Below are 17,129 nucleotides of genomic sequence, written 5' to 3'. Positions count from 1 at the left end.
TACATTTTTTTTTGTATTTACTTGAAAAAGTATATGCTCATATGTTATTATATGACACTAAGTTTGTAATCTATTGATCTAATTTCTTTAAATCTGGCTTTTTCTAATCTATCATTTCAAATATAAAATAATAGTGTTCAAAGGTATTATGAAGGCACTATTTACGAAAATTTTACAATTTTTCAAATTACAAAATTTTTTTTGCCTAATTTAAATAAAGCTTTCTTATAGAACAATAATACTTCTCTAGAAATAACTTAATGCTGGCACAACTTCATAAATGGAACAAAAAAGTTGAAAATAATTTTTTAAATAAAATTAAAAATAAAAAGAGATTCAAACAAAATTATCGAAAATTGATGATTATAAAAAAAATTTAAATTTCTAAAATTCATTAAAATTAAAAAAGATTATTATTTTTAATATCAATTTAAATTTAAATAGAAATTAATGTTACAAAATGTAAAAATATTTTATCGATGTGCCTTATTTGAAAAAACTCGATCTCTACTATATTTCATTTGTACTTAATAATTCTTTGCCTCTTAGAACACATTGCTTTAACTACAGTTTTGAATTTTTTAAAAACTATATATAGAATAATACTTAAAAATATTTACATAAATTCATATTAATTTTCATATTCAAATTGATTAATGATATGCGTTTTATGAAAACATGTAAAAATGCGTTTTAAATTATATAAAATCTATATAATTGCAATGTTATAAAATGTATAAAAATATGTTTTCTTCTTCACTTTTTTACTCGTTTTAAATATAAGATTTCCAACAAATCACACGGACAGTTTTTTTCATAAATGATCTGATAAAATGTTAATATAATAAATAGAAAATAAGTACAAATAAAATTAACTGAAACTACATCAATTACTTTTATTCGCGCGTATTTCTATCTTTTTTTATATATTGCTTCAGTTTTGCACCAAAATAGTTAATTAACAAATTTAATACTAGAACTACCAAATCAGTCAAATTAATTATTTTTATAATTAATAAAAATGATATATGTAAAAAGATTAATATTGATTTTTATTCACCCAAAAATATAATTATATATATCGAATTATTTTTATAATTCAATATTTAATAATTTTTTAATTATATTATACTATACTATCTATACCATACTATTTATAGTATATTTAGATGTATAATATATGTTATAAAGTAGTAGTTCTAGCATTAAATATATAAAATAAAAGTCATGACAATATCGAATAAAGTATAAACGTGAGGCTATTCGCTTTTCTTCGTTTCTTTTATCAAATTATTATCTGTTAAGTATCAAAATTAACTTATACTAAATTCTTGTGTGCGAAAATATCTTATTACAACAACTAAAAGAGAAACAATATATAGAAAACCTGATGATGTAACTAACATCGTTGCAGTATTATAAATCGGGCAGTAAGGACATTGAGAACTACCACAAACTTCGCAAATATTTAGTGTATAAGTGGGTAGAGCATCAAATATAGTTTCATTGAAACGTTCTGAAAAAAAAAATATAATGAATAATAATTTTAAAGAATTATTATACTTAATATAAAATACTCATAATTAATTATATTCACCTGGAGCATAATAATCATAAACTCTGATAGGAAGATATCGCGACATATTTGCAACTGGAAACCATCTTTCTATAGTAAAATTCACGCACGTTTCTTCTTGATCCAAATAATCGAAATAAAAGAGAACTTTTTTTTCCTGAAACCGTGCTCTCTGAAGATTTCTCACTTGTTTTGATCTGATATATGTATCCAAAGTTTGTTGTTGAATTATATATCCTGTTGGAATAGTTACATCCAAGACTGCCATACCAGAACGTGAAGATTCATTTATATTTATCCATCTAAAAAAATTTTTCGCAAAAATTAATAAAATTAATAAAATAAATTTGTACTTGCATTATAATATTTGAATATTAATAACTGAAGTACTTTTGACAACTGAGATATGAAATATGAGATTGATTTCTGCCATGGAAATTTGCTCTAGTCATTAGATCAAAAGATCTCATAGGTGGTTGTGTTTGGAATTTTGCAATATCTACATTATACTGAACAGACATTTGCAGAATTGCATATCCAGCACCTTTTGCTTGTACCCTTACTGTTCCCCAAGCTTCTGGTATCTATAATAATTGAATTTAATATTAAGTATAGAAATATATTTAATTTTTAAGTATGAACTTACTTCAATAGTTTGAAGCTTTGCAAGATTATTATCATTGACAAACAATGTCTTAGTCTGTCCTGGAAGAGCTGTAGCTTCTACAGTAACAGTCAATGAACTAACATCTCGAATTCTTGACCTGACTGTATAATCCATTAATGCTTTCATCGCCCACGCAGTATCTTGTGTAGAAGCCCAACCACCATCTGTCAATCTTTGAGCATTCAACCATTTTACTATAGGCTCTATCATTATTTCTTGTCGAGCAACATGCACCAAAAGAGCATAGGCAGTAGTTTCAATGTTTTCTGAATCATACATATATGGTAAACGTGGTAGAAGAAATGGTTTTTGATTTTCTAATTTATAAGGTGGAAGAGGCACTTGTTCTCTACCCCAATACATTAATCCTCCTTCTCTACGAGCATGTCTAGCTAATATATTAAATGCTTGTCCTGCAGTAGAGGCTTTTGCCAATAATAAAGCATATGACACTATTGCTATTTCATAAGGTTTTCCACGTTCTTCCAATAACTTTAAATTTCTTTCTAACCATTTCACTGCACCTACAGCACTTACAGCAACTTGTGTTCCTAGTCCTTCAGGTAAATCCTTCACACTTTGCAATGTAATTAGAACATGAGCTGTAAGACTGATATTTCTATGAGTTATTATATCATAATCATAATTTAGAGAGCTATTCATCTTACGATCGGGTAACCATGTAACTTCATAGAATGATCCCTCAGATGTTTGATATTTCAATAACCAAGACACTGCTTGAGCTATTACTTCGGGATCAATATAGAGATAATTCTCCCATTCATAAAAACGTGCTTCTTGTAAAACACGAGCACAATATGCTGTTAACCAAACACTTGGTGAAGATTGATTCCAATCACTACGAAATAAGCTAAAAGATCCATCAGGATTCATAAAAGAAAGTTGTCTTTGATAGCCAATATTCATATAATAAAAACTTTCTTTCTCTTGCGTTCTATTACGTTGATTAACTAAACGCATGTACAAAGTTGTATATAAATTAGCGGCAAAACTAAACATATTTTGTTCCGCAGAATCCATAGGAAGATTCATGAGACTCGTAGCATTAACAGGCATAGTAGGGAAAATCGGACCAACGACATCTCCGACTAAACTTATCACTGCCTTATTTGATCCAAATACATAGTAACGATTTTCGTCATATGGTATAATAGGTGTTTCAGTAATATTGACATGCATATATTGAAATACATAGGCGCGATTACTAAGATCAAGTAAAATAGACTGATGTCTATACTGAGGAAGACCATCAGCTTCTACATGCAAATTACGCGTAACTGAATCTCTTCCAATTACAGTAGTAGCATAGATATGTACTTTGATATCTCCAAGTCTTGTTGGTACAATAGGTAAATAAACAATGGCAGCATCCTGAGCAGGAATCCAAATAAAGAATTGATGTTCACCAAAAGATGTACGTGGTTTGTACGATTGTACAATACCATTATCTTCAACATGAACGAATTTATAGTCCTTAGAATCAGCTAGAACTACTACGGCTTCTATATTATGACACAAGTAATTAAAAACAGAGACACGGATACCAATTTGTTCCCCTTGTTTGCTGTGAGTAGGCATTTCAACATTAATATAAAATGGTAAGACTCCCATATATCCAATAGCTTTTGGTAACATACCAAAACCCATACTTGGAGACATACTAAATGCCATAACCATCCAATGGACTGGTCTTCTTGGCACATCTATATTGAAAATATGTCTACCATGAGGTCCTATATTAATATCTTTCCATAACCAAACATTTTCATATTGTCTTTTTAATCTGTTAAATCGCCATTTTCTAAATAATGCAATATCGGTGGCATTTTTAAATTCACAAGCTGCTTCATCAGTACCATCATCACAATCATATACTCCATCACATTTTTTATCTAATATATAACACCTTCCAGAAAGACATTCTCCATATCCTTGAGTTACATTACAATTATCAGGTCTTCGATAAATGAAAGCATCTGTGAAAACTATTAATCCTACATATTCAAATGTTCTATTGGCATCTATACCAAAAGTCGATGATGGAAAGTAAACAATTTCATCTGGATCACCTTCATGATATAACCAAGTATGGGAATGAGTTCCATTTGTATCTTCATCAAAATGTGCCATTTTTGATATGACATTAGCATATGTTAATTCATTTCCAGCTTGCATGGTAAAAAATGATCTATCTATACCCGAAAGACCAACATATGCACCTGGTTCTCCATAAATAGCTATTTCAACATTTTCACCTGTTCTAGCTTTTTTATTATTAATAAATACAGTGAAATTATTGCGTGAAATACCATTTACAGAAAAGGTTAAAGAGTCAGCTACTACATTACCATATTGCCCAATATGATATACAACTGCAGTTGCAACAGGTGCCATTTCTGCACTTAGAGGAACAGCAAATGTTTTTATATTATTTTCCATAATATTTTGTCCTGTTAAAAGTATAATTCCTTTTGCCATGATGAGATAATTAAAAGTATCAATATAAAAATTTGTTTGAACATGAAATATAATATATTCGCCAACTTTAGGTTTCTCTGTGGATGTTGAAATTTTTATATGTTGTTGGTTTGGTGATTCATGTGCCAATAACAATAATTCAGTTTGTGTTCTAAATCCTTCTCCATCAGTTAGATAAGCAAAAACTTTCATAGAAGAAATATCATTGAGAATTTGTTGTGCTTGATCTACATTATGATCAAGTCCAAGTTGTTTTCTTAAATCAATTCTCGTAGACCAAATGCCTTCATTATCCTGCAAATGTTTTAAATATTGAGTTTCTAGCGTTCTATGACCACCTGCTCTCATTTCGATATCCGCGCGAATTTCCATTACAGCTCCTTTCAATTGCGTTGGTCTTAATGCCGAATCATCATGGAATGACGCTACTAAATTTAAAGTAAATGGCATTGTTGGTTTGAAAACTTGTGGTGATCCACCTAAAAATCGTATTTTTGTAGTGGAATTAAAAATTCGAGCCATAGAATAACCTGAGATTATTTCATCTAAGAATCTTTCGCCAACTGTTGCAGTTACAGTAATTTCTACTCCATTTACAGTTGGGACATAATTTAATAATTCTGACATTGGATATCGAAAATGATAAGTTCCATTAAAAAATCTTAATACAGGAATCTTATTTTCTAAATAATTTGATACTTTCAACCATGCAGGATAATATTCATCAAAATAAAAATATCTTTCTACAGGTTCAGCAGATTCTGTATATGCTCTATCTAATGATCTGACATGTGCTTTTAAAGTTAAATTTCCTCTTACTGGTGCACCACTAGTATAATTTGCTTGAACTGTACCATGTATATATGGATCATTATCGAAAAAAAATGCTGGCATTGTAACATTAACTTCAAAACGTGTTTGATAATATTCTTCAACTAGGAAAGTTTTCTCTTCTATTTGATTTTGTGCTATTACTTGTATAATCCATTCTCCAAAAACTGGCTGATCAGAAAGTTGATATGATAAGGATACTGTTCCTAAATTGCTTTGTCTACTTAACCATCGTCTCATTACTCTTCTATATGGATCTAACATATATATATCTGTAGGATTATTGAATGCTTTAAGTTCAGTATCTATTGGTATAGTTCTAAATCTCACAGTTTCTCTTTGCATATATACTGGTTTGTCTAACTGGATAAAAATTGTCATTGATCGTTGTGAAAATATAAGTTTGGTCTCATTTAAAAATGCTTGACCACCAGTTAAACTATTATATGTTCCTTCTACTCTTAACTTATATTCTCCATTGACAGATGTAGATGGTAATCTCATCATTAAAGTTTCTGGAATGCCTTCTTTTACTTCTTGAAAATTTGCAGCTATTTCTACTCCATTCCTTTGAATGGATGCACGTACCATCATTGGTAATGTACTATATAAAACATTTACATCTAATCGGTAAATCTGTCCTGGTCTAACCATTCGAGATGCAACCACAAAGTAGGTACTGTAAAAATAATTATTTAAAAATACTTTTGAATTTATATATTTTTAATTTAAAATATTTTTATTTAATTATTGGTTAAATTATTATAAGATAATATTTAATTTTTTTTATATTATTTAATATCATTTTAAATTATTTTATGATTAGAATCTAAAAATATCAATCTTAACTCAATGAGTTGTAATAATACAATATAACATCAAAATAACATAAAATATGCAAAAAGTGCTAACTTTATATAATTTATTTTAATCAATAAAATCTAACAATTAAAAAATATTTTTTAATCAAATCAATCAAAAAATTAAAAAACATTAATTTTTAATATCTCGAAAAACAGTTTAAATTAATTGTTATATTTATAATTAATGTAAATAAATCAACTAAATAACTAAGAAAATCAATTAAATAATTAATTTTGAAATAATTAAAAATAATGAAATTGATTTTTTAATAAATTCATTAACAAATCCACATATAAATTATAAATATCAATACTCTATTGTTTAATTATTATATTGTATAATTGTATTATATAATCTATTGTATAATTTATAAAACTTACGATTCTTTTATTATAATATTGTCATTTGGATTTCTAGAATTTCGTAAGCCAAATCCAGTTTGATTATTATCCAGTCCATTCCAAAACTCTGCGTTTCCGCAAGCAAACATTAACAAAATCCAGATCCACATGTTCTATAATACACGAAAACCAATTATGTTTTTATAACATTTTACAACAAATGAAGTAATTAATTTTTATATTAAAATTAAAAAAACTTTGTATTAAAATAAAAACTAGAAAAGAAATCGTATGATATATTATAATTAACTAGCGGTCAACGCCCAAAATACACATTTACCAATTACTATTTCATTCCCATTTAACTTGCATGAATACATAGTGTTATGTTATGTCACTATGTATCATTGTGGCTCCCCGTAGCGTGAATGTGTTGTATTATGTTATAAAAATTTTGAGCGGTAAATATGAGTTATATTGAGAGCATTTGAAACAAAAAACAAGAATTTTGAAGACAAAGTATTAATTAACTGTCGAAAAACATTATATAAATTATCTATATGAACAAATTGTATTAATTAAGTATCATAATTATAAATATAATTATAAATATTATAAATTATAATTATAATTATAAATATTTAATCACTTATACTTTCATCAATTTACATATTTAATCTTATTGTTACGAGATAAAATATAATATTATATAAAATACTTATTTTTACATACAACAAATAACAATCAAATTTATTCTATTTTTATTATTATTGTATAACGTTAAGCATATAATAGTCACTTATAATGATAAAATGATTAAATTTTAATCATATAATAGTGCTTTTGATAATTATTTGAAATTATGAAAATTAATTATAAAATTCGTTGTTTTAAATTAAATCTATTTATTTCATAAAATTCAAAATTATTTCATTAGCTCTATTATTTAATTGAAATTTTGAAGAATTTAAGTTTAATTAAATTATTATATTTTTTTCAATTATAAACTGTATCGCTTAGCTTATTTTAATAGATAGACATAAGTTACACTATAAATTACTTTTACGAAAATATAATGAAGATTACTAAAAAAATTTCCCTATTAAAATTTCCCTAAAGAAAAGATGTTTCATAGAATGCATATATACATATATATACATACATATATATATATATATATATGCATCACTTTTTTATTAAGAAGTTAATATTTATGCAACATATATTACAATATAGTGTTGCCATTGAATTAACAATGAGTATTTTCATTCTATTGTCATCTTCTTTTACTAATAAGTTTGAATTGTTTATAATTCTAAAAATAAGTATTATAATAATATATATATATAACTTTTTTCATTGGTAGCTTTTTTCAATATTATTAATTCTTTTTTTTGTAAATATCTTATATTATTATCATGAACTTGAGTTATCAAATGAACGATTTTTTGATGCATAATCTTGTTTTTTATTAATTTTTTGTTAATCGAAGAAAAAAGAAGGCATATATTGTATCGGAAGTTATTATGTGTTGGAAGTTATTGTCTGTTTCTGTGTTGGAAGTATTATCATCTATATTGAGTCATAAAATTAACAATTTGGCCTTCCAAATTAAAAAAAATTCTTGCTTTTAGATATATATCTTTAATCTATTTGCATTGTAATAATGAACAAGTTATAAATTTCGTTAAAGAGTATCTCTTGATTTTTCTTAATTCAATTCTACATATTTTTACTTATATATGAGCATCTCTGAAGGATATATTTTATATCCATCTACTTGAGAAATTGACAGGAAATATCTTTCGTAGATAAGCCAGAATCTAATTTTCTATTAGAGTACAAAATAGAAAATTATTATAAATTTAAAACTCTCTCAAAAAATTCTAAATAATTTAAAAAAATTTTTTTTAACTTATTGTTTCTAGAATATATTCAAGATTTTTTTCACATGTTAATCATCGATATAATTTATATTGTTTTCTTTAAAATACCTTTATAATAAAATTCACTTTCCAGATTAGAAAAACGAAGCATTCAAAAATGTCTTTTTATTTTTGACAATACTGAAAAATACAAAAATAAATATGTATTTGATTATGGCATAAAAAAATTTTTACTCTTTTATTTCCTAACTATAATAATTTATATTTTAATTATTTTCTGTAATATAAAAGGCCCAAAAAATATGCATGTATTAAAATTAAATATGTTTGATGAAAAAGAAACAATAGATTTATTACAAAATTATTTAATATAGATAGTGATATAAAAAAAAATAATATTAAAGAATTGATGAAATAATTGCACTATTTTCCTTTAATATTACAACAAGCTATAGTTTATATAAATGAAAAATTAAAAAATATTGATAAGGAGTTTAATATTCATTATTTAATCAATTATTTAATCAAGTATAAAGAAAAAGCAAAGGAAGTTTTAGAGTTTAAATTTCAAGAATTTAATGATTAGTGATTATATATAATGCAATATGAAACAATATTTACAATTTAGAATATTACTCTAAATATAATCAAATAAAAAGAAAATGAAAATAATGTTTTGAAAATATTACAAATTACATTTTATTTTACTTCTGAAGATATATTGCTGAATATATATTGTTAAAAAGATATTTTTAAAATTAATAAATAATGAAAATAAAGTAAATTCTGCAATTAAATTGTTAAAACAATATTAAATGATTAATTCAGATAAAAAAATCATTTTCTATGCACTAATTAGTATAACAAATAATGCGGATAAAATTAAAAAAAAGAATATTAAAAGATAAGAAAAGAAAAGAAAATTTAAAAAAAAAATTTTTAAATTATTTGACAAAATAAATATATATTCATCTAATATAAATCATGCAATTTCGATTTAACAAAATATAATATATTAGTGAAAAAATTATATAAATATATATATAACAATCTTATCACCAAACTAAAAGAAATTGTTATTCGGTAAGTTTGAAATTGACAATATCTATGATAATCGACGAAACATATTATTTAATATTATTGAAAATAATGGTCATGAACATATATTGAGAATATATTTAAAAATTTTAATAGTTTTAATATTATAAAATTTCTCCTAACAAAAGCGGGTACTTTCCTCCATTGATATCAATATAAAATTTTATTATTATTTGATATTTTTATTCTTATTTCCATCCTTAATGCTGAAGATATTTTTTTAAAATGAATTTTAAATTCTATAAATATATTTTATTTTATTTAAAAAAATACTTTTATATCTTAATTATACGTAATTTTTGTATACGTATTTTATATATGTATTTTATATTTATATAATCTTTATAATATATTTATAATATGATATTATAAAATAGTAAAATATTTAATATGTTATTATTATTACATATATTTTGGTATTTTTCCAATGATATCATATAAATGAATTACAATATTATTCACATATTATCAATTATCTTTTTCCTTGATTCTGACTTATATTGCAAGAGGAATTTTGATTTTTTTTTTATTTATAACAATCACATTTAATTTTCAAGTTTAATTTTAAGAACAAAAAATTTTTAATATTATTGGTATTATTAAATTTTATTGTTGTACATACGCATTTATGTATATGTCAGTATACGATTGCCATTTTTCAATTATATGAATATGAAAAATAAAATTATATGAATATGAATGACGGATCAATATTATAAAGTCACATTTATTATTAAACCATAATGAATTGGCTTCGAAATTGAAAAATTATAATTACGAAATAGTTGTAATTGTAATTGTAATTGATCGATGGGAGAGAAGAAGAAGTGGATATAAAATTTTATCTTAATCATTATTTTCCAAAATATTAATAAAAAACTTTCATAAATAGTGATAATATAAAGTCACTTCATTTTTTTTTTATCTCCTATATTTATCTAATATAAACTTTCACTAAAATGTATTACAATAAATAAATTCATATATTAATAACTATGATTTTGCCTGTGTAAGATACAAACATGACGGTAAATTTGTGCTATTTGGATATAAATTTATATAAATATTAAATTTATCTAAATCAAACTAAAAGAATTTAACATTAAATTCTATAATAGGAATAATAATAAATGGAATAATAATATAGCTAATTATTATAATAAACTAAATACAATGAGTTCCACAAATTGAGTCAAATGAAGTTGAGTCAGTTGTAAGCAACTAGTTGTAAGCAAAATAGATTAATGCATATGAGAGAAATAATGATTATAGCTATTGACTGAACATAGCTATTGACATAACATGAATGACATGAACACAAATGAATTTGTAAAATATCGCGCTATAATTTTCAATTTTGCTTGTTTTTTATTTTCTTTATTCATTTATCTATATATATATATATATATATATAATGAAAATAAAGTAAACTTTGCAATTAAATTATTAAAACAATATTAAATATTTAATTCAGATAAAAAAACATTTTCTATGCACTAATTAATATAACAAATAATGCGGATAAAATTAAAAAAAAGAATATTAAAAGATAAGAAAAGAAAAGAAAATTTAAAAAAAAAATTTTTAATATTTTTATATATTTAATAATAATTTTTATATATTATATTTATATTAAATAATTTATATATATATATATATATATATTACGGTCTTCAAAAATAAGAAATTCTGTCTAACCACAGTTGCGATGAACAAGATACCATTAAAAATTGTTCGATCCCTCTGCAATAACTTTCTACAGAAGAATACATGATATGTCACATCATCCCTACTACCATTGCTACTTACATTAGACAGAGATACGTTATATGACACATAGACTTTCGCTAAAGTGAAGCATCGCATTATGACGTAATTTTGTTTAATGACAATAGAGATAATATAACATGTATTTTTTTTTTGTGAAAATTTGCTAAAGAAATTAAATAATTTTTAGTGATAAAAAAATATTGCGTTCATCCATCAATTATGCTTGTAATTAATAGATTTTATAGTTTTCGGCAATATTGATTATCAAATACGAAAATAAAGAAATTGCCTAAAACATCATAGAGTAATAGACTAGGGAAATTATGGAATCACATCTCAAGATTATTAGATATAAGACTTTAGATTTTCTAACTTAAGAGTATAGAGAAAGAAAAAATTAACTTAGGGAAAAAAATATGATGCAATTATTACACTATCAATTATATAAAATATATAAAATATATAAAGTATTTTCATATAATAGTACATTCACGATTTTGTTATCATTGTTTAATTATTGATATTGAATTTGTCACTATACAAAAAAAGACAAAATTATAATATTTAGTGTTGCATGAAGAAGTATTTTAACATACGCATCATTTTTTCTTTTTTAATATTATCAAATCAGAGTTTAACATCAGATTCTAAAAATTTAAAGTTTCATCTGATAACTTTGTTCCTATCAATTAAAAGAGAATGAATAAAATACAGTCAAACTATTAACACATCGCACAATGGAACATATTCATACAATGTCTTCACATTACTGGCAATCATTTTATTATCAATTGATAGGAAATATTAGATATTAGATATCTTATTAGATAAGTTTGCTGATATTTTAATAGATAGATAATTTCAATAGTTCAATAGTTAATTGTATTTGCAATATTATTTGTCTTAATGTCAGACATATATATGATATATGAATAATATAATTTACATGAATAAAGTGTTTAAAGTGAAAAAAAAATATAAACAAAGTAAGTAAAATATAGAAAAATTTATTTTTGTCTTTTTCAATAATTTCTCTTTTTCAATTGTAAAGAATGTAAATATATTGAAGATATTTTTCGAAGATCGATTTTACTTTATGTATCAAAATAAACAAATAAATAATGGATCGATTTTATTTTATGAATCAAAATAAACAAAAAAATTCAAATTTATTCTTTAAAGTTGTAAATAATTTAAATTCGCGTTTTATTAATGATAGATATTCGAATCTCAATTTCGAAATGTTTCGAAATTTTTAAGGTTAATCTTTAGCAATTCATTTATTTTCAATTCTATTTCTCTTTCTTAAAAATTTTGATAAGTCTTATAAATTGATTGTTTTGAGAAATTTAAGAATTTTTATAGCATTTCTCGTATATAGTAAAACCAAGTATAGAATATATGTGTATAGAAAACACAAAAGAATAAAAAAGAAAAAGATTCGAATATAGAAATAATAAAAAAATAGATCGATAATTAACAAATTATCAGATTTATCCCATCTGTTTTCTTTATAGCTTTGATACTCGATTTATTTTGCTATTTTTTTCTATGTTCAATATATTTTTATATTCTGATTATATTGATTATATAATCGAAAAATGCTGTTGAAAATCTTAAAATTTTCTTGCAAAATTTATCAAAACTTCCAAAAATTTTAAGCTTGAAATTGTAATTGAAGTGAATTGAAACCAAATCTCTTCTCACTCTATCTTCGTTTTACTTTGTTTAACTTATCGTTTTCAATTAAAAATCTTACTATTTATAACTTAATAGATAAACTTTAGATTTAGATAACGATAGATTAACATTGTATATCAACTCTAACATATTTTGTATGCTAATATATTTTGGTATTTAAGATTAACACTCCAAAAATATACGAATATATTATTTTATTATATTATTTCACTCGAAAATAATTTTTTTCCCTTCCTATTAAAATGAGAATATAGCGATTCATTTAAAAACAAAAAAACAATAATTTGAATAATTATGAAAAAATTAAAAAAGAATATGAATTAATATGTTAATAATTATAAAAATAAATAAATAAATAAAATAATTATAAAAATAATATAAAATATATTTTAATAATTATTTGTTTATTTTTATAGATAAATATCGCAAAAATGTTAAATAATAAAATATTATATCTAATAAAAAATATGTGTGACTATAATAAATATGAAAATATTAAAGCTCACGCTTTACAGCATTCGGATCAATTCCAAATAAATAAAATTTCTGAACAAGAGTCTGATCAAAAAACGAAAAAACAAAATGAACGAAAGAAACAAAATAACGCAATGCATGGTTATATCTATCAAACAAAACTGTTAATGTTATTCTTCTATCGCATTCAACGTCGTTATTCATTTCGCTTAGGTACAGAAATAGCAGAAGCTACTGCATTTGATGATTTAGTACTTGAATACATTAAAGATAACAAAAAAATTTATCGTCTATTACAAGCTAAACACAAATTGAAAGAACATTATAAAATAACAGAACACGAATTATTATCAAAAAAAGGAGATTACAGTTTAATTAAATATTTTCTTTCTTATCAAAAATTTAAAAATGACAAATTCTTTAAAAATAGCACGATAAAAGATATTATCATTTATACTAATATTGATTTGGATTTTGAAAATTTGAAAAATTCAAAAATTGAAATTGAGAAAATAGAAGATGAAGATGATATTTTGGATATGGAATTCATTGAAAAACAACCCGCACGTTATATGTTTAAAAGTAATGTAACTTCTTTATTAAAGAATACACTAGAGAAAGCGAATATTAATTATGAAATTGATGAGATAGAAGATTTTTTAAATCATCTTGTATTTGCTGTTAATCAGCCTAATCAAGAAGAATTAGGTAACATTATTCAGAAGGAAATCGGTAAGAAATTTGATATTACTAAAACGGAAGCTGTATACAATAGATTCCTTGTAAAAATGTTGAATTGGATGATGGATCCGGAAAAAGATAGATTTCTTTCCTACGAAGAAGGGAAGAAATTTTTCGAAGAAAGAAAAACCGAAACTCCTGTTTTCTTTCATTTAAAGAATCTAGTATTTATATTCACCGGAAGAATCGAACAATTGTTTAATTTACATAAAGTACAAGATAAAAATGAAAACGAAGTGGAACAAAATATTATTTGTGTCAGTGACCTTGGAGAAATAAATAAAAATGAGTTAATTGAAAAAAATATCGAAGAATATAGTAAAGAATATGATGATAAAGTGATATGGACAAATGCTGAAATCTATGAAATTTCTTCTATGAGTTCTTCCTTTATGAGTAAATTGGCTGAAAAATACAAAAGTGAATATGAATTTGATTATGACATAGAAAATTTTTTACCTCTTCTATTCCTTAACTATAATAAATTGCATATTCTAATTATTTCCTATAATACAAAATGGTCAAAAAAAATGCATGCATTAAAGTTAGATATGTTTAATAAAAAGGAAGCAATAGAATTTATTATAAAATTATTTAATACAGATGATAATACAAAAAAAAGTAAAATTAAAAAATATTATGAATTAATGAAGCAATTGCATTATTTTTTTTTAACATTACAACAAGTTATAATCTTTATAAATAGACAAAATAAAAAATTAAGAAATATTGCTAAGGAATTTAATATTCATAATTATTTAAATGAGAAAAAAGTTATAAAGAGAAAACGAACAAGTTTAAATTTTCAAAATTTAATGATAATTAAAATAGATTATATTAAAATAAAAGATTATATTAAAATAATATTTAACATTTGGATTATTACTCTAGATATAATAAAACAAATGGTAATAATCCTTTGGAAATATTGGATATTGCTTTTTATTTTGCTTTTGAAGATATACTTATAAATTAATAAATGATGAAAATAAAGTATGTTCTGCAATTAAATTATTAAAACATATTCAAATTAATTTAAATTTGATGAAAAGTTTAATGTATACAACAAGAAATATAGATAAAATTAAAAATTTAAATATTGAAGAGGAAATGTTAACAAAAGCTTTAAAATTATTTGTTGAAGCTGATATATGTTTAAGCTGAATTATGTAAAGATAATAAAAAAATTATATAATATTTTGAATTATTCGACGAAATATAATACATTATATATATTATACATACATATACATATATACATTATATACATTATATAATACATTATATTTCATCGAGTAATTCTAAATTATATAAATATAATATAATAGCAACATATTTTTATATATCAATATATATCATTTCTGAACTTCTTGATAATAGATATAATGAAGTATATTCATTGAAATATAATATAAAAATTTACAAATATTGAATACAACACCACAAAAAAATGCCATGATTTTTCCTACATTGATAACAAAAAATGGAATTGATATTTTTGAAATAAAGTAAATTCAAAAAACTATTTCTATCTTTCTAAAGATTTTAAATTTAAATATAATCATTTCATAACTGTAGTGATTATAAAACATAATTTAAATATAACATTAATGCAATAAAATCTATATAATATTTTAATGATAATTGATAATATCAATATGATAATGATAATTTTAATATCAATATTGTATACTATGCTTTTATTTTTATTTATTCGCTATTATGCTTAATCGTAAAAGTAAAAGAAGATGTTTGTAAAAATGTTTGTGAATTTTAAAATGTATTTTACTTTATACTTTATACTTTAATTATAAATATATATATTTTATATTTTACTTATATTTTATTTTATACTTTATAATATATACTTTATAAAAACGTATAATAAAGACTTTTATATTTTAAATATTATTGTAATTTTTTTCTATGCATTTTATGTAATATATATACTGGAGATAAGTTAATGCATAATTTAAATAAAAAGGATAAAATAAATGATATTATTATTTCAAAAAAAAATTATTATTTCAAAAAATGTTCGAGGAAGAAATTTTACATAGATTTAATCTAATGTTTTATTAATTATTTGACAAGATAAAATATTATAATATAATCAGCTTTATTTTTCGAAATAATTGTAAGAAAAGATTTTCATCATCACATCATGTCACATAACGTTTCTCTATTTAATGTAGAATGAAAATAATATGATATCATGTATTCTTCTATAGAAATTTACACAAACTTGAATCATTTTTAATACGAATTATGATTGAAACTTATTTTTTAAGAAAAATCTGAACAACTGAAAAATCTGAACGATATGCCACTTTTCTCTCCACTTTTATGAATGATGAAAGAAGAGTTTTATGAATTATGAAGGAAGTAAGTACTATTTTATACCTATTTTATATTCGCGATCACACGAGAAAAAGTATGATAAGAAAATATGGAATGGTGGATGACATTGGAGAAGAAATCGTAAAATGAATGAAATTGTTCATCTTAAAGTACAATTGCATTAGATCAAGCATAAAAATGAAATGAAGCTGCAAATAGCTTTCTTCCTTTTTATCTAACGCAAATTTAAATTGTTCATATTTTTTATTTATATTTTGGACTTTAAAATCGAAAAATTAAAAATGTTTTATAAATATATAATATATATATAATATAAAATA

General features: G+C 22.9%; 2 protein-coding genes across 4 annotated transcripts; one reads left to right on the top strand and one right to left on the bottom strand.

Annotated features, from left to right (window-relative positions):
- Nucleotides 1-1,120: 1,120 nt before the first annotated feature.
- LOC122717580 (CD109 antigen) lies at nucleotides 1,121-12,228 on the bottom strand. Of its 3 annotated transcripts, XM_043941799.1 has the most exons (7): nucleotides 12,129-12,220; nucleotides 8,773-8,844; nucleotides 6,818-6,951; nucleotides 2,223-6,252; nucleotides 1,967-2,160; nucleotides 1,598-1,878; nucleotides 1,121-1,516 (listed from the first exon to the last, which is right to left on the bottom strand). In XM_043941799.1, the coding sequence occupies exons 3-7, from the start codon at nucleotides 6,946-6,948 to the stop codon at nucleotides 1,314-1,316; spliced, it is 4,839 nt and encodes a 1,612-aa protein (XP_043797734.1). In that variant the 5' UTR covers nucleotides 6,949-6,951; nucleotides 8,773-8,844; nucleotides 12,129-12,220; the 3' UTR covers nucleotides 1,121-1,313. The 3 variants fall into 3 exon arrangements, with proteins under 3 accessions (XP_043797734.1, XP_043797735.1, XP_043797733.1); XM_043941800.1 differs by lacking the exon at nucleotides 8,773-8,844 and having other exon boundaries at nucleotides 12,129-12,228; XM_043941798.1 differs by lacking the exons at nucleotides 8,773-8,844; nucleotides 12,129-12,220 and adding an exon at nucleotides 7,119-7,310.
- A 243-nt stretch (nucleotides 12,229-12,471) lies between these two features.
- Nucleotides 12,472-15,612, top strand: LOC122717569. The gene is made up of 3 exons (XM_043941788.1): nucleotides 12,472-12,518; nucleotides 13,650-15,114; nucleotides 15,527-15,612. The coding sequence occupies exons 2-3, from the start codon at nucleotides 13,665-13,667 to the stop codon at nucleotides 15,610-15,612; spliced, it is 1,536 nt and encodes a 511-aa protein (XP_043797723.1). The 5' UTR covers nucleotides 12,472-12,518; nucleotides 13,650-13,664.
- The last annotated feature ends 1,517 nt before the right edge of the window (nucleotides 15,613-17,129 follow it).

Source organism: Apis laboriosa, unplaced genomic scaffold (assembly GCF_014066325.1).
Source record: "Apis laboriosa isolate Shangri-la unplaced genomic scaffold, ASM1406632v1 scaffold53_cov140, whole genome shotgun sequence".
Taxonomy (NCBI): Eukaryota; Metazoa; Arthropoda; class Insecta; order Hymenoptera; family Apidae; genus Apis; species Apis laboriosa.
Note: the sequence above shows the minus strand (reverse complement) of the source record. Positions and strands in the feature narration are given on the sequence as shown.

Coding starts and splice junctions, on each gene's coding strand:
- LOC122717580 (XM_043941800.1), bottom strand. CDS start 6,948: ATGTGGATCTGGATTTTGTTAATGTTTGCTTGCGGAAACGCAGAGTTT. Junction 6,253..6,817: donor AATATTATAATAAAAGAATC/GTAAGTTTTATA, acceptor TTATTTTTACAG/TACCTACTTTGTGGTTGCAT. Junction 2,161..2,222: donor CAAAGCTTCAAACTATTGAA/GTAAGTTCATAC, acceptor CAATTATTATAG/ATACCAGAAGCTTGGGGAAC.
- LOC122717569 (XM_043941788.1), top strand. CDS start 13,665: ATGTTAAATAATAAAATATTATATCTAATAAAAAATATGTGTGACTAT. Junction 15,115..15,526: donor AATGAAGCAATTGCATTATT/TTTTTTTAACAT, acceptor CAAGAAATATAG/ATAAAATTAAAAATTTAAAT.